General features: G+C 37.0%; 2 protein-coding genes across 5 annotated transcripts in view; one reads left to right on the top strand and one right to left on the bottom strand.

The window, feature by feature from the left end:
• LOC141909369 (TBC1 domain family member 2B-like) overlaps positions 1–18376 on the bottom strand; it is a 38840-nt gene that overhangs the window by 4316 nt on the left and 16148 nt on the right. The window contains exons 10-27 of the mRNA XM_074799817.1: positions 15162–15305; positions 13041–13196; positions 12519–12651; positions 12200–12270; positions 11699–11892; positions 11472–11638; positions 11290–11379; positions 11030–11154; positions 10724–10934; positions 3268–3447; positions 2850–2987; positions 2607–2673; positions 2431–2522; positions 2254–2351; positions 2057–2174; positions 1628–1761; positions 1038–1230; positions 208–471 (exon numbers count right to left, since the gene is read on the bottom strand). Coding sequence (XP_074655918.1) covers positions 208–471; positions 1038–1230; positions 1628–1761; positions 2057–2174; positions 2254–2351; positions 2431–2522; positions 2607–2673; positions 2850–2987; positions 3268–3447; positions 10724–10934; positions 11030–11154; positions 11290–11379; positions 11472–11638; positions 11699–11892; positions 12200–12270; positions 12519–12651; positions 13041–13196; positions 15162–15305 — 2575 coding nt within the window. The remainder of the gene's footprint in view (positions 1–207; positions 472–1037; positions 1231–1627; positions 1762–2056; positions 2175–2253; positions 2352–2430; positions 2523–2606; positions 2674–2849; positions 2988–3267; positions 3448–10723; positions 10935–11029; positions 11155–11289; positions 11380–11471; positions 11639–11698; positions 11893–12199; positions 12271–12518; positions 12652–13040; positions 13197–15161; positions 15306–18376) is intronic.
• Positions 4432–10368, top strand: LOC141909368 (uncharacterized). Of its 4 annotated transcripts, none has more exons than XM_074799815.1 (5): positions 4432–4484; positions 6605–6797; positions 7185–7377; positions 7815–9003; positions 9381–10368. In XM_074799815.1, exons 2-5 carry the CDS (start codon positions 6610–6612, stop codon positions 9998–10000), a joined length of 2190 nt encoding a protein of 729 aa, XP_074655916.1. In that variant the 5' UTR covers positions 4432–4484; positions 6605–6609; the 3' UTR covers positions 10001–10368. The 4 variants fall into 4 exon arrangements, with proteins under 4 accessions (XP_074655916.1, XP_074655914.1, XP_074655913.1 ...); XM_074799813.1 differs by lacking the exon at positions 4432–4484 and adding an exon at positions 4574–4597; XM_074799812.1 differs by lacking the exon at positions 4432–4484 and adding an exon at positions 4808–4871.

Here is an 18376-nt window from a genome sequence, read left to right as displayed (position 1 = left end):
ATAAATCATGCAATACAGAAAGATGGCTGCCTAAAACAGATCAGAAATCATAGAAATAACCATCTTATTTAAGTAAAGGGTACGAACAACATAACATTGAATTCCATGAAGGTATGGTTAGCCAGGTGTTAGCATGATCATGACTTTTAGCGATGATGATGAATTAGTTATCGTTAGCAATGTGTCAATCGCTGCGTGTATCATCACCTGGTTTTCCATGCGCTGGAAATATAGTGCATTCACCTTCTCTTCGACGGTGTTAATCGAAGTGATTCGACTGAGGGCGTCGCCGGCCGCGAACGGAGACGTCGATGCGCTGCTCACCGACGACTGCATCGTCGGCACTTTACTCGAACGACGCTCGTGAACCTCGTAGATCATCAGATCTCCGCGAGCCGTTCCGACCCACAGTAGATTCTGGTACGGTAAAATCGCGGTGATACGACATGGGTTGAAATAGTCTTCCTCGTCCTACAACAACAACAACAACAAACATCTCATTTTACAAATTTGACGATTACTATTCAATGAACCACATCATAAATGAACATGAAAAGAGGTAGTAATGAGCTGATTAACTTAATTTAATCAGAAATCATGAACTTTCATTGCTAGTGCATAGCAGCTTCATCAGGTAAATGAGTTTAATGTGAAGACATGACTCATGTCTCATTTATCAAGAAAGCTTGTATTTCTTTATCAAATTCAGTAAACCTACAAAGTACTGCCTGTTTTTGTGTGATTTTATTTGATACCACACCGAAATGGCTCCTCAGGACCAGGTTTACCATGGTATAACATGACATATATTTTGACCAGAATATGATTGATAAAACTTATATCCTATATGAAACTGGATCCAGTTCTACACTCTTGCATAAGACTTTAGTCTAGATATCGAAAATGAATTAACATAACTCAGATTTAATAAAGAACTGTACAGCTGCATATTGTTCACTGATTAACATTGCATTGTTTTTAACTGATTTACGCTGTATAATGTTCTGATTTACACCATATACTGTTCACTGATTTACCTTTCTACTGTGTTGGTATCGATTTTCTTTCGTATCAAAAAGCAGATGACAAGTAAATTGTCGCATGTCCCACAATTCCAGTAACGACGAACCTTTAACGGCCATCCAGATTCCGTGTTCACCTTGACTCAAGGTCAGAACGTGATCAAACGGATTCGATGATACGACAAAATTATCAACAGAATCCAAAGTGCTGAAACATATAAATATATCGTGTTCCTAGTCTGAAATATTACTGGACTGAGCAGTTACAGACCAGACTACCTGATAACTTAAATTTTGTTAGTTTGCACCAAAAGTGAGATTAACTTTACTTGAAATTATTCAGGGGCCGGTTGCATAGTCATGGCTTAGACTTAAGACCAGTCTAAGACCAACTAAGTTCTATAGCCAATCTAACAACTTAAGACCAGACTTACAATCTAAGACCACTTTTGGACTTAAGTCACAACTGTGCAACTGGAGCCTGATGTTGAAAAGTATTTTGATATTTTTGGGAGAAGCTGAGGTCTTAAAAAGGGTAGAAACTACTCTCAATAGTAAATTGAAATCAGGTCTGGGTTTTTCTAGACTGATATGCGTCTGTTTACCTGGCATGTAGAATCTGCACAGCATTACCCGATGCACACCATAGTTTACCGTCGGATATGAGCAGCGACGTGACCGGAGAATGTCCGATTGGAATGTAAAATACATCTGACCTCGGTTGAGTTAAACCAACATCCTAAACAGACGGGGGAGAGAGAAGAGCAAATAGAGATAAATCTTACTGAGATATCTTCAGATAAATGAAGTCACCAACAATTCACATCGAGGAAATACCGTCTCTGACTATACCTGTGATCAAACTGATCAGTGCTGAAATTTGGCCTGAGCAGGCATGGACCTAACCCTAACCCTAACCCTAACCCAATGTGAATGGTCTCAATTGATCACCACTTATAGGCTACGACTAGGTGCATTTAAGGTTGTGGTCATTCTTATCAGGAGATTAAGAATATTTTCCAAATGAAGCTTACCTCGATGATTGCAATGGTTCCGTCACCAAGAGCGGCAAACACTTTGTTTCCACCCATTTCGACATGTTGTACCAGCGACAATATGACATCATGTAGACGCATGTTCCACAACTGTTCTCTAAAAATACATAAAAATTCATGGTAAATCTGATAACAGTTTATTCAGCATGAATTCATTCAGATCTTCACTAACTAACCTCGATGCAGTAGAGAAGGCATAAAGATTTTGTGACAGAGTTCCGATTAGAACGAGTTCTTCTGACATCGCGACAATAGCCATGATACGTGAATCGAACTGAAATATAGACTCCAGGCGGTGAGCACGGAGTAAAAACTTCAGGGGATTTCAAATCACAAACAGTTCATTTAATTACCTCGCAATTCAGATCATACATCAAGTTTTCCTCACAATTAATCTTGCAGATTTTACCCGAGTTTTGTTCGCCGTGACACATCCAAATTTTACCTGAATTGAAAAACAACGATTCTGTCACCGTTAAATCCAGAAACTGATATATTTGAAACTGCAATAGTTGGGAATGCGACTAACCTTCTTCAAACACGGCAGCACACTCAATAACAAGTGCATTTTGCGGTATCAACTCTAATTCACGAAACTGTAATCAACAAGAAATAAGAATTTTTGACTCAAACCCTCAGAAACAGCTCAGAATTTTTGACTCAAACCCTCAGAAACAGCTCAGAATTTTTTACTCAAACCCTCGGAAACATCTCAGAATTTTTGACTCAAACCCTCAGAAACATCTCAGAATTTTTGGGCTAAAAATCATACCATTTCCTCTCTCTCTGCGATTGCTTTTCTTTCTTCTTCTCTCTTTTTCACTTGCTCTTTCAGCAAATTGATATAGTACGTCTGCTTGGATGAAATATCTTTACGACTCGGAAATGGCTTCAATTCCTCGAAGGCGACCTATCAACAAATTGACAACAAATTCTGAATTGCAGAAAACGGCAAAAGTGTTTGTTAAATAATAGAGGCTCAGTTTCACAAAAAAGTTAAACTCAAATTTTTGATGTAATTGCCATTGGTTACTTCATGTTTACATTGAGGACAAAAATTCAAACTTAACTGTTTTAGGCTTACACTTTTTCGTGAAACTGGACCCAGGAGCGTTTTCTACTTATCCAGCAGAAATAAGAGATATACTTATGAAAAATTTGACAGCAATTGATTCTCTTTATTATTCTACCTTGATCAAACCCTCAGCGTCGTACGTTAATCTCGCGCACAGTTTCAGATGTTTCATGATGCTTATCGTGTCTTCTTTTTCGAGGAGAACCGACTCGTGAATCTTCAATATCGCCAGTGCGAATCGGAAAAGAACCTTCGGACCTTCGAGTAGAAAACAATCCCACACGCGAAGCAACGTCTGGTAAAAAAAAACAAATAGAGACAAAATGAAAATAATTTGTTGCATTTTACGACACGTAAAACCAATAAAGGGGTTCCGTATTATAGATAAAGTTTATTTCTTTTTTCTCTGTGATCTTCTCAACAAGCGGAGACCGGTTGAGACCGGTTGACTACGATCTTCTAAATATCACTAATTGAAAACTCAGGTCAGTTTACACACACAACTATCACAAACTAATAATAAACACTAAACATTGTGAAACCACGCGACGAAATTACATAAACATCCTGATTACTGGTGGTTAACAAAACGTAGATTCATTTCACAGAAAAAGTGTGATACATTTCATCAGCGAAAACAACAAACCCTCCGAAACACATCGAAAACCACTAATTACAAAACGTGGCTGTAATTAGTCATCTGTGTTGATGTTAATTGTAAATTGATCTGAAAAAACTCGTAAATGTTAGGATCGATTTCATAATTGATTACGCGAAGGAATGCTTTATTTTGTCTGCGACGCGTGTGAGAAAATATCAATCGTATTTAGTAAACGTCTGCGCGGAAAAATTCATCGTAAACTCACATCTTTGATGCGATATATTTAATGGTTTTTAAAAGAAAAATCGGCCATATTTTGTCTGTCTGAATGTCTGAGATTAAAAGTTCAAGAAATTGGCAACTTCTAAAACATGATGATTGTTGTTTGCGACAATTAACCAGTCATCAGCTGAATGGCAAATTATGATAATTCAGTAGTCATCGTGCCTAATATAGGATAATTACTATCTAATTAACGCAATCTCAATTAGTAAATCCTTTAATTAATATAATGATAGAAGGAATAATTGTGTCGTAATATATATGTGATGACCACTCATTTGGACACCTGAACAATCTCAAATCTGGCAGGAGTCAGAGTCAGAGAGTATATCTATATAAGTAGGTTTGTAGGTGCTGATAGGTTACATTTTCCTAGCAGCAATCATTCTATTGGTTGATAACAGCCGACCGACCGACTGACGACGAGGAGGAGAGGCCATTCGGTTTAGGTAATCACAGTTATCATTTATTAGTAGGCCAACCGAACAGAAGACTTGGTGATAAGTCATTGTAGCATTTATCAGTGGGGAAACCGAGGATTATAAAACATTCTATAAAACGTGTAAGTGAACTATTTCAATTCTACAGCTTTATATACAATATAAGGTAATATTTGTGACATGGTACTTTAAATCACTTGAATTCTCACATTTCATTTTTAAGGAATGATTTTGATTCATGCCTTAGTCCTGACAGTTTGGGAGATTAGATAAGCATTCCTCATTCATACTAGCTATTTATTGATCAAAACATTTGAACAAAATGATATATACACCTATACACCTATATATGTTGATATGATATGCTGTTCATATTTATGGATTAGCGGTTTTGAAGTAAGCTACTCTGTACTCTAACCATTGATATATGAACACAGAATTACAGGTCCCAGTTACTCAGTTCAGGGTTTGAAATATCATGATTCTAACAGTTGAACTAAACTCAAAGGACTCAAACTTACAACTTTGAAACCACGGTTTGGGATATAAATTAAATTCTAGCCATTGAACTAATTCTAAAATTCTCAACTTTGAAACTGATTTCTGGACAAACAGTAATTTGCTGATATCGTATGTCCATATGCAGTAATAATGTGTTAGTGTATGTATTACCAGTAGCCTATACCGACTACTACTTGCATCATTATTATGTCATTAGGCCAATCTTTTTGGAGCAAGCTTCTGTTTACACTAATCATAATATTATTCCATTAACAAAATCATCTCAGTTTTTATTTTCTTCTTGGATAATTTTTGTTCGCCCGTAACAGGCGCCAGCCGAGAAAATACCGCTTCAGCAGACAATCTCATTTAACTAAATAAGAAACGGGTAATATTTTTGTGGCGATGTGGCACAGAGCAGTATACTGAATATCTTCATTGAATAGTAGGAGCTACTTAAAATCATTACAAACAGGGGCAGACCCAGGGTGCCTAAATAAATCTGAAATGCCCTTCTTGAAAATAGGCAGAAAAAATTCTATATGTCCTTAAAATAGTTGAAACATTTTATGACGAAAAAATGGATCACTAGATTTGAGTCCAACTTCTTACGGAAACATCAATATAACTTATACCGTGAACAAGGGTTGATGTTTTAGGGTTGGTGCCTCTTTTTAACAAAATGCAAAATTGCTTTAGTGTGGTAGTCAAAGTTGGCCCCTCAATCAGTTCCTCTAAAATGGATAGTTTTAGCTAAACCTTTGAATACCTGGCAGAATCGGCTATTTTTTTGTTTGCGCTGATTGATTGTGTTTATACAATTGAAGAATAGCTGATGGATTTTCTGTGTACCGTTTATACACACGTACAATATACACATGGATTATCACTGTGTCAAAATCACAGCGTGTTTTTCAATATACGAGTTAGCAAACAAACAGCGTGTGGCCACCCAGAAATAAACCCCCAGAAAAAAACATCCGAGCACCATATGATGCTTTTAGAGAACTAAAATTGTAACAAGCAGATTCACTTTTCCTAAATATGAAAAACAAGAGTTCTAAATGTTTCCTTGAGCTAGTATGTTACAACTATATCCTAATAGTGATATAGAGATCCTAATAGTGATATAGAGAATGCCACACTAATGATAATGAGAAAGATGGAGTCTGAAAAGTTTCAATTGATTGATTAAAGTTTCGATACATCAGAGTTTAACTAAATTGCGGAGAAATTTAGAAATAAGTTGGTTTTTAGGGGAAAAACCACGGTTAGGATTGACTCAGTTTTCAGAATTTTCCATAATCACTAAATTTTCAACTTAAACGAAACTTTTCGGAATCCTTTCTTGTTATATTAGTTGGGGGATTCTCTATATTCACTACATATCTTCACATCACAGACTTAGAGTTTCATCAATACTAATGGTTATTTTCAGCTCAAATACTGGTATAAAGATATTCTTGAAGATTACTATGAGGATATATTTGAAATGTTGAAAACAAATCATCAACTCAAGGAAACAAACATTTCACACTCTTATTTCTTTCTTAGTGTAAGGATTTGATATATGACAACATCACAGACTCAAGAGTGTTAAATCATTATTTCTCATTCTGTATTTTCAGATTTAATGGTATCTATTCCTGCGTCTAGTAAGATGAAGTTTTTATATTGTATTCTGATGCTGTTCGTCCTCAATGATATTTGTGAATCGCACGGAAAGCAAATCACAACCAGCGACATTAAAGATGGAAAACTCGATTCTTTATCTCTGGCATCGCTTGTCGCTGAACTTCTCGATAAACAAACTCAGGACAGGTAAGGGACAAGAATTTTGATGAAACACTAGATGAAACCTGATCTTGATGAACAGAATATAAAAGAAGAGTCTGAAATGTTTCCTTGAAGTTTTTTGCATTTAGGATGAAAAAAATTTTGTTGTAACTTTAGCATTCCTGAAGATGACTATTAGGATATAGTTGAAACGTTGAATAAACTTCCAGCTCAAGGAACTCTATTCTTGAAGTTGACTGTTAGGGCATTATAGTTGAAATGTTGAAATAAACTATTCTCAAGGAAACATTTCAACCCATTTTTCTTATATATTGTGAGATTTTTATCATATAAGGGACACAAATTTGAGGAAGAAATTCAATCATTGAGAATTTTTGTATTAATTTTCACATGTTTTTATTGTGTTGACAGAATTGACATGCAAGAGATGAAGAACACAGTGATGGCTCAGGATCGAACGATTAATACTCTGATGGGTCAAGTGTCTCATTTACAAACTGAAAAAGCTAAATCTGACGTGCAAATGTCGAGCGTACAAACACAGCTGAATGTAGTCGCTGATATAGACTGGACCGTTACTGAAGTCAAAGACAAACAAGAGAAGGTAAGGAAACCTCGCTGCTGAGAGATAAAACCTCGGGGTCCGTTTTATAGACTGGTATTACCTTAAACCTCAGGGCTAATCCAGTTGAAAATGAATTGAGTTAACCCCCGGGTTGAAGGTAATACTAGCCTCTTAAACCGAACCCTGGTTTCACAAAGAGTTACGGTAAAATCCACCGTTTAATCCGGATTTCTGGATGAGAATAAACTGGATGAATTTGATGGGTCCAAATGATCCAAATTAAGCAGGGTCCATAGAACTGTAGCTCTAATATTGATTCAACTGAATTCAATGTTGAAATTAAAATGATTTACAATTCAAATCTTTGATGTAGCCCTAGAAACCCAGTCCTGGACTTTCTTCACATATCCATACCACTTAGAGTATCAAACACTCTTATCTACTGTGATTTCATTCATTCAACTTCTTCATTTCAGTTACAACAAAATCTAAGAGATTTGAAAAACATCCAATCAGATTTCAACGATCGCGTGAAAGCTTTCGAAATACGTTTAATGAGAGAAAGTGAAAGAACTGATTTAAACAGTCGTTACATTACTCAGATTATCAAAGACGTTCATACGTTAAAAACACAGGCGGTCAACAGGGACGTGAAACTCGATGAAACGCAAGCGAAATTAACCGAATTCATGTCGAAACGAGCCACCAGTGGGCGACACCATCGAAAACAACCTCAACACCGAGTTACAACCTCGAAAAGATTGAAAATATTCGAAGAAGGTTCCGGTTCCGAAGAGGAGTTTCTTCCCGTTGCGAAGAAAGAAGAGAAGTCCGACTCGGTAGTCGAGAGTTTACAGAAGAAGTTGCTGAATCAGGAGCAGGATGTGATGAAACTGCGATCCGATCTGACCAACGTTACGATGCTGATGATGAAATTAGAAAACGAAGTCGTCCGTACGAAACAGAAGGTAATCGAGGATAACGTTGAATCGGTGCAGAAGATGTTCCTGAACGTAACGCAGCAGATTCTATCGCTTCAACAATGGCACATAGCGAACAGCGGTCACGTGAACGGCACCGAGATGAACAGACGTCAGATCGAGAGTTTAATGCAATCGATCGCGTTCGTTAAAGAGAAATTAAAGAATCTCTTCGCGGTCGTCGGTCACGATAAAAAAACCGTCAACGCTAATTTCAGAACGATCAGAGAAAATATACGTAGTTTGAATAAGACTTCGACGACGAACGAACGCGAACTACGTCAACATACGAACCTCGCGTTACAGCTACAGAACATGATCTCGTCCGATTTTAAAAAGCTCGAAAGTCGCGCGTTCGCGATCGATAACCGTCTGGCGCACGTCGAGGTGAAAGTGTTGAACGCGTCGTTGTTCGAATGTAAAAAACAAATGAAAGACAACGATCAGGACGCCGCGATGGGTAAACTGTCGTATCGGATGTCGCTATTCGACGGACGCGTGCGCCGTCTGGCGAGAGAACAGAAAGATCAACGAAACTACGTCGATAAAGTGAAGAATAACACGAATAAAATGGGAAACACGTTGGGTATGATGATCGATTTGAGTCGTAATCTGACGAAACATCTTCCAGACGTCATCGATACGAAGGTCGAACTGAATAAATTTGTACGGCATTTACCTAAAGGTACGTAAAAATATATACACATACATTTACAGGTGTTACGCTTTTCTTTGAAGGAAGGCTAAATTCAACCCCAACCTGATTTTAATTGAAGCCAAAATATTCAGGACTCAGTTCAACAGTTCAGAGTTTAAATATGAATCTATCTATTTGAAAATGAACTACAGTAAACTAATTCTATAGAATATGGTGTTGGTTTTAAAATCTCTGGTTTCTCTCAGTAATCTTATCATCTGTATCTGTCTTCATTTGTTGACATATCTGACATATATCTGTCAATTGTGGTGAGAGGGCATCGTTCCTACAAATTGTTCATCAATGTTTGTTCTAAATTCACATCGCTTTCGAGTCTGATAAATTCGTATGTGTTTTTTTTGCAGATTGTTCCGACGTACTAGAAAGAACTGGAATCAAGAGAAATGGAGCTCAGTTGATTCGACCGGGAAACAGCGAACATTCCGTGGAAACTTACTGCGAGCTGGAAGACGCCAATGATTGGACGTATATTCAACGTAGAATTGATGGTTCCGTTGACTTCGCGCAGGACTGGGTCGAATACAAGTTCGGATTCGGAGATCCGTCTGCTGAATTCTGGATCGGTAATGAATATCTTCACTGGTTAACGGCGCAGGATCAATACATGCTGTATATCGGTCTATGGGACGTTGAAGATGTCTACACGTACGCCATCTACGATTCTTTCTTCGTCGACGATGAAAAATCCGGATTCCGCTTAAACGTCACCGGTTACCACGGTAATGCAACGGACGCGTTTTCGTACTCGACGAACATGCAGTTCAGCACGCTCGATCGCGATAACGACGCGAGCAGCACGCACTGCGGTAAACACTATACGTCGGGCTGGTGGTATAAACATTGTCACTACTCGAATCTCAACGGACGTTTCAACAAAGGAATCGTTTGGTTCAACTACGATAAAGAGGAGTGGGTCGAACTTAAACATTCGGAAATGAAAATCAAACGAAATCATCAACTTTAAAACTGATAGTTTGAAATAAAATTTTCAACTGTGCTGTTTTAGTAGTTTGAGTCAATGAAAGTGTGAGCTACTCATACTTGTAACCTTCTGGTTATTCATAATTTTTGTTCTTCAAAATCGAGCTTCTTTTTTTTAGAAATTCAGCATTTAAACCAAGTTTGAAAAGTTAAATGTTTAAACAACGACTCAGGGACTCAGTGTGTGATGACTTTATATATGAAGCCTGTTGAATGATTTGAGGACATTGTAACATATTTTATACATAAATAGACTGTCTTATAATGTAATGTACATGTATATTATTTTATGATATGAGAAATAGTGAAATAGATTGCGTCATTTTACCCCAATATTCCATTCTTTGTAAATCAGTGTAAATAAAGAACACATTCATAGTACTAATACTAAAATATACATATATGTAACATGTTTTCTAGGATTTCTGTTTACGATTGCGACTTCTTGGCATAGGGTAAATAATCTCTGACTAAATCATGAACGGAATGTTTCTGAGAGGATTTGACTGGCTTTGTAAAGTACATTTTTATGCTGTGGAACGACAGATTTTAAAGAGGAACAAGTGATTTTAAAGAGGAACAACTGATTCTAAAAAGGAACAACTGATTTTAAAGAGGAACAACTGATTCTAAAGAGGAACGACTGATTTTAAGGAGGAATCTGGTTTCTTATCATTATTTGCTGGAGGGTGAACGTGGCCCTTACCTGCATGGGAACAGAGTCAAAGAACACGGCCAAGAACCAATTCAACGTAACAGTCGAGATTTCAATATCGAGATCATCCAGGTGATGATATAGATTCGGTAATTTCTCTTTGAGTAAATCTTTCAGCACCTCCTGATCGGCCTGAGCTCCGATCAAATTATGATCGAAATAATGAGGTGTGAAGTATTTTTCTGTCATGGCTGCCAGTGCCCTATGAATAGATATATAACACACAATTACATATCAAATACAACAACCAATGATCTATAATTGAGAACTATTGCGAAATAAAGGAACTTCTCTCACCAGAAGGCGTCCTCTCGTTCCAGTAATAGCAGACACATGGCTACTATGAAATTCATACCCTGGCAATATCCCAGGCTACTGTTGTGTACACAAAATGCCTGCAGAACTTCTTGCATCTTTTGTACCTGTGAAGTAAGATATAAAGTAATTCAGAATCCCACTAGGCGGCATGATCGACCATGAATTATGGAGAATGTCGGAGTGTAAATAAATTCCTAACTCATAATTCCATCAGTTTGAAAGAAGAGTTGTACACTTACGCCATCTGCATCGATACAATCGAAACGTACATTGGACGGCATTGTTCGTAAGAGGTCAAGGGCAATTTGTTTCCGATACCGTCCTGCAGTCTGAAAGATGGAAAGCTCTGTCAGTTTTTTTCTCATTGACCCATGAGTGGATTAAACGCCATCAGTGTTAGGGTTATAGAGATGTATTTTACCTGTGAATCGGTCATTGTGTTAACGAGGTTACCGTAGTAATGCTGCCCTTTTAGTATTATAGTATCGGATATTTGATGTCGAATCAGTAACGACCAAACCTCACCACGGAACTGAGCTGGAATTCCGTTGCGACACAGAGTTCGTAGTTCTTTCTGCAAAAGAAAATCTATAAAACTGAAGAAAAGAATCTACTTCAGGATCTACAAGGCGAGGACTCACCGATCACTGACCGTTTTATACATATTATCTTTGTTCTCACGAAGGTAATCCTTCCATTGAATCTGATGTTTCTCAAATGATGCCAGCTCTTGAGAGTAATGTTCGTGTAACTGTGTACAGATATAGTGTATCGCTAAACCCTCGTTATCGTACGAATGTTTGAATCCGTAAACATCGACGTGCGTTTCAGAATGAGTTAAACTGTCAACATAAAAAAAATATAATTCAGCGTTAAGGGGCCCTTAAAATACCTACACGGATCAGCACAATTGTAATCGAACTAAAAAGTTCATTAAAACACTAAATATTCTGGGTGGAAATAAGAAAATATTCTACCATCATTTTTTAGTCTATAATAGTATGGGTTTATAACACTATAATCTGGTTGTTTTAAGGGACCAGAAAAGGATAAATAAATCATCTATTTTGAATAAAGAGGTTGTTCTGTAGCAAAGTCTCTAGACCGAGTCAACAACGGGAGTTATCATTCCGACAGTGCTTTATGTACCTTTCATACGTTGGTAAAGTGGGATTTGTTTTTCTTGCCTCGTCGAGTAGTTCTTGAATTTTATACTTGTGCTGAAATATCGATTGATTCTATTAAACAGATTACGCAGACGATGGATTTGCTCTTAATGAAATGTCCTGCAATTTCAGGATGATTCGTTCTATAGAAATCCTCGATATCATACGGTAAAGTACACATGAATGTGTCAATACATCTGCTATTGACGATACCAGGAATTTGAAATCAATATAAAGGCTAACCAATACGGTATAGCAATGTAAATTTCCTGGAAAGCTTTAAGTATGAATGACCTTCTTACCCGATTACCACCGAATAGATTCACTTCCATGCCGTCCAGTATATCACCTGATGGTACACTTATACTCGACTGTAACAACATCAAATAATCTCGTTTCCAACATTCGATGGTGGCGAGCAGTTCGTGTATTTTCCTACAATAAGATATGAAAATACAGTTACTAGGGTGGCCATTTTCCGCCCATTTACAAATTCCCTGAGGTATCCCTGATTTGTTCATGATGAATCAGTGACAGGTGAGTGGAGCGAATCTGCAGTCAAGTGGAGAAATTTATAGGTTTCAAATCTAACAATTCATTCATTTTTCATTGAATCATGTACTGATAAAGAACCACGTGGTCATTAGCATTGTCCGAATTCCCAGTTTTCCAGGTTTGTGGCAAAAATGTGTCACAGAGTTAATAACTTTCCAAGATTTTTCTGACTGCCATAGTGTTTCAGGTTTTCCTACTCAGAAGCAGCCTGTTTACAACAGTCCTTTTAAACGACAATAGCAATGCTACATATCTCATACTATGCTTACGTGTCTTGTTCATTGAATTTAACGACTTCTTGTTGGCGAATCTTCGTTATCTTCTTAATCTCTTCGTTCAGAAAACGATTCTGGTTTTGTAAAACTCGAACTTGTTCCTTTAATTTCTGCGTGTGAGAACAAACGACGTTCGTCTTTATACCCGACCTGCAAAATATAAACAGATAATTAGAGGAAGCAAAACTGGCATCGTGTTCATTCATAGAAAAGGCCGGGGATATCGTTAAAAGATATTTAGTGTTTAGAATACAGAAACCCTGATTAAAGGAAAATAAAGAGACAAATATTTGAATTCAATCTTCTCATGCGAAGGACTAAGATTCAGATTTTCATCCATGAATTCTTCTCACACCCATGACTTGTTTTGACATCTTTATCCTGTTGAGAAAGTACAGTAATAATAGAAGCAGTATGAATAGAAAGGAATTAATTGAGACTGAATCCAGTGCGGATCCCGTTCAACAAACCAGTTCACATACAAATTCAACATTTCATCAAGAAGTAGGCCGGTTCCACATGCACATATTTAGTGTAAACAAGTATAAAATAGATCATCCAGGTTGTTTTGATGTCGTGCAGGATTGTGATAAAATGCGTCATCGAGTTTGATGTCGCAGAAGATTACAGCAGACGCTTTTTGTTTATATCCACCAGCTGCAAAATAACCTATTATTTTCATGCTACCGATTTGTCGGGACCGTGGCTAGACAGAATGGGGCTGACGTATTATTAATTAACAAACAAATCAAAGTCAACTCACAACTGTGGAACAGAATCAAATGAAGCCCTCATTGTAATGCAGGGTCTCGACTAAAAATACACTCGCAATTGGATCCGGAATGAAACTTATCTTTCAATCTGAAGAATCAGTAAATGAATATGAAACACCTGTTTTAGTACATGTACCATATATGTACAATACACGACCATCATGTTTAAGAGTATAAGTAGAGACCAAACCCTTAGAGCTCTTCAATCAAATACTCCATAGGCTATATGCTGATTTATAGATAATACAAAGAACACATGGTTTCAGATCAATTAGGAAATAATGAGTTATATCATAATGAGTTACATTATAATGAGTTATATCATAATGAGTTATAAGAAGTAAAGTACTCAAACCGATGATAATATAACGTGCATTATGATAGGTATAGGTATATATATGCATATATCCCAGAATCCATTTGTTCAGGCAGGCAGACGGGCTTACCATGACTTCGGCGATAAATCGGTCACTGACCTTGACCTAAATGGCTTGAATGAAAATCTGAAAGCAGGAGTGATGTGATGTAATGCAATTTTTTGCCTGAAATTTTGAGGTGGAAATGAATGGAAATGACTTGATGTAACATTCAAATGGACTTAATCTTGTAAATTGTATATGAACATTAGTGAATATTGTTATCATGCAAATTTTAGTTCCAAAAATACATTTTTGGGGTAAGAAAAAACCCCAGTTTATTTGACTGTCTAGCACCTCCAGTATAGAGTAGATACAATGAAGAGTTTATTGATATGAGAGAAATCATGAGAAAGATGTCAGAATCATGAAGAACCATTTGAGGCCATCAACCACACTGTCGATTGTCCGGTGAAATTATTTTGCCCATTCAATTATTCTACTTACGATGAAAATGAGAAACTGAGATCTGAAATCGACCTAGAAAACAACTTATAACTGTTAGAATCTCCAAGGTTTGGGATATTGTCCGTACCGGGAGCCTGACTGGGGTTAAACATAAGACTAAGCACTTAAGCAATCAAGTTGAACCCTTTTGAGTAACTGCTACCAGTAGGCCTATGAACAAGACTAAGGCAAGAATTGAATAAGTGAAAATTAACTAATTTTGACTGAACAAATCTGAGCCAAATCTCTAGAATTGATATGGTCTAATCTAACCTTGTAAAAGGGTCCCTGAATTACAAAAACGTTCATTATACCATACATGGTTAAGTAATATTCACACTACAAGCACTCTCACATCAAGCAACTAAGATTTTGGACCCAATTTTGGGTTAAATGTCCGTGTGGTGGATTCGAAATTAGTTCATTTTCAATCATTGAATTCTCCGCAGTCAAATCTAAACCGACAACTGAATTCTTACTTATTGTTATTATCGGAGTGTTCCAGATGCTCCAAACGTTCCAGTTTTTCATCCAGATCCATAATCGCTGCATCACGTTTTTGTAGAACTTGTTTGTAGCACGCTTCGCGATTCAGAACTTTCGCCAATTCACATTTCGTATTCCTGGAAAAATTGATGAAAAAATTTCTACGATGAACAATGAAATGATTATTTGTCACCATGAGCCGCAGAAGATGCTGAAAACTACAGATGATAGTACAACAAACTAAACATAGATTTACAGATGATAGAAGCGTGAACTGTAGGACGACTTGAATTCAAGGACTTCATGACCACAGTTGCTGGTAAAGATTTAAAGAATTAATTGAAAATGAACTAATTTGATACCAATTCACATCAGTGAGATGAATCTCTCAACAGAATTTCTAATATACATGTATTATATATCCGTTTGAAGAGGTAATCAGTATTAGAGAGATTACAAGAGGCAGATTACACTCAGTATAATAAAGAGCAATTGTTTTTTGTATTCGATTAGAAGGCTGAAAATGAAAGATTTGTTCGATTACACTTCACGACATTCTGAAGCAGACGTACATATCGACAACTGAGAGGGTAGAATGAAATATATCGAGATATCGATGTGAAAATGCCCGCAGTCTTTCATTGTTTCTCTCAAAATAAAGCAACAGCTGTGAGGCTGCTGAAGGGAATTTATTAAATAAGTCGATTATCAATGGATTGAATTGATCTTTTTAATCGTGTAACACGAATACATTGAAAATTATAACTAATTTTATTGATTTATGTCAGACGGTAACTCAATTGACCACGACTGCTGAGTTGTGCCATATTTACTGTAACTATCTAACCGTTTGGGAAATGAACTAAATTTTATTCTAGTCAAAATCAATCAACTAAGGAACATGGTTCAGCAGATTGACATGAGAACTGCTCCTTGTAGCTGGGTTTGAAGACACCTCAAAAATTCTCTCTGATGTCGCTTTGGATTATACAAATATCCTCAAATTTTCAACCAACACTTCGGCACTATCAGTACTCACTTCTTAACGTTTTATTGTATCTAAATGATTCTTATGTATTTATGGTTTGTAAAGCCTAGTGCACATCGACACTGCGATTGGAGACAACTAGTTGCAAGGCAGTTTTCTGCGCATGAGAGGAACTGGCTGGATACGATCAGTTGCTTGAATGTGTCGATGTGAGCGAGCTTACAATTGGTAAGTGTCGATCTATCTCCAGTTCCAGCCAGTTGCCCATGTTCTACTTTTGAGCAACTGGTTGTACTCAATCGCAGTCATATCCATCGATGTGCGCGCTCTGGATCTCGACGATCGACACGCGCCAAGCAGTTGCTGCAACTGACCGGTTGTAACTAGATTTCGATGTGCGCGGGGTAATTGTTCGGTAGCAACTAGTTGTCTCCAATCGCAGTGTCGATGTGCGCTAGGCTCTAAGCACCTTGATTAAATTCCATTAGTACAGCGCTATATAAGAAAATAAATTATTATCATTACCATTATAGTACTGGAATTCATATCAGCCAATACTCCCAATACTCCCGATACACCCAATACTCCCGATACATTTACAATATAGAAATTCATATACACGTTTTATTCATTCATGGGTTTTTCACTCAATTTTCTCCGGATGCAAAACGCTACATAAATCAAATAAACTATCGTTGAGTTATTACCGTTCCGGGGCTTTATGAATCTTAAAGATATTCATTATAGAAAACCGAGTGATATCTCTGAAAATGAACGATGGATCACGTTGCGTGTGTGTGTGTGTGTGTGGCTCATCGTCACTGCATTCAAACATCTGCTGCTTATATGAGAATTTTTTCAAACACAGGCTTATAGGCTGTAAACATCGTCATCCAGGGTCGTCGCCACGCCTGTCGGCCGGTCGGCCTGCTCGTGACATGAAAGGACCTTCCGTGATTAACGACATTAAAACTGGGATTTTCCAAATGGTTCTGTTTTGTTTTCCGTTCTCTGGTTTAATTAGAATTCAAGCGCAAGAATTCCTTCTTCCAAATCAGACGATTTAACTCTTTTTAAAATCATATTTTACACAGGGTGGCGCCACTTTCTGCCAATTAAAAAACCCGGGTTTTCCCATCTTCTATTTGAAAAATGTTATCTTATCGATTTATTTAAATTCCATTTTATTCTTATTTCGTTTATTTTAAATCTTATTTTTCAAAGTGAATGGAAGGATTCCATGCGCAAAGTAAGAAAATAATAACAGTCGTTTAAACGTTGATATCGTGGGTTTCTTTAAATGATACGTCAGAAAGTGTTGAACTATGATGAAATGATAGTCAACTCGCACTCGTACCCAAGTAAACTTATACGAGCAATCAACTCGATAGATTAGATGATTGCTCGTAGGTTAAACAACGGAACGATCATTCTTGGAAAACGAATTTCAAGTCATATCGAACGCAGACTGAGAATAATGAATGAACGGGACAGAAACTGAAATCAACGACGCTCGCAATGAAAACATTTGTTTAATGTCAAACGCAGACGAAATGGCGGAAACTTTCAGCATGAAATCAATTTTACGATGAATATTAAAACATTTCGTTTACGACGACGAGACATTCATTCATTCAGAAACTCAAGTGATAACAACTCGTGCAACGTCTGCCAAGGGTTTCAGAGAGAAACGACGACGAGACATTCATTCATTCAGAAACTCAAGAGATAACAACTCGCGCAACGTCTGCCAAGGGTTTCAGAGAGAAGTGAGGGACCAGGTAAACAACTTTTGTTAATTTGACCACTGATTATTTATTCAGAGTTTAGAAAATATCAGAAAAAGTTTTAGAAATTTGAGTAAGGCTATTACGGCGATTTTTACCTTTTTTCTAAAATCTGAATACAATCTGGGATTCTATAAAATCTCGCACTAACAATAAAAAGTCCGGAATGTTTTCTTGAGCTAAAAGTTTATTCAACATTTCGACTATATTCTATTATACATGATCTGGAATACTGAGAACTGAATCGGAATGTGGAATAATCAGCTAAAGGAAACATTTCAGACTCTTCATTCTTACTGCAGGATTTTAAAGTATCTATCGACTCAGAGTGTTTCATCAAAAGTTAGATAAACTAAGTTAGTTATTCTAGGATTGAGTTAATGTAAATTGTTTTTTAATTCAAATATCATTTCTACTATAGGTTCAAAGCGAA

This window comes from Tubulanus polymorphus, chromosome 7 (assembly GCF_964204645.1).
Source record: "Tubulanus polymorphus chromosome 7, tnTubPoly1.2, whole genome shotgun sequence".
In the NCBI taxonomy this organism is placed as follows: domain Eukaryota; kingdom Metazoa; phylum Nemertea; class Palaeonemertea; order Tubulaniformes; family Tubulanidae; genus Tubulanus; species Tubulanus polymorphus.
The sequence above is the reverse complement of the archived record's forward strand: the minus strand, read 5'-3'. Positions and strand labels throughout refer to the sequence as shown.

Bases quoted from the DNA above. Each gene is read 5' to 3' on its own strand.
- LOC141909368 (XM_074799815.1), top strand. From the start codon at position 6,610: ATGGTATCTATTCCTGCGTCTAGTAAGATGAAGTTTTTATATTGTATT. The intron at 6,798-7,184 runs GTAAGGGACAAG...TTGTGTTGACAG, and splicing joins GATAAACAAACTCAGGACAG to AATTGACATGCAAGAGATGA. The intron at 7,378-7,814 runs GTAAGGAAACCT...TCTTCATTTCAG, and splicing joins TCAAAGACAAACAAGAGAAG to TTACAACAAAATCTAAGAGA.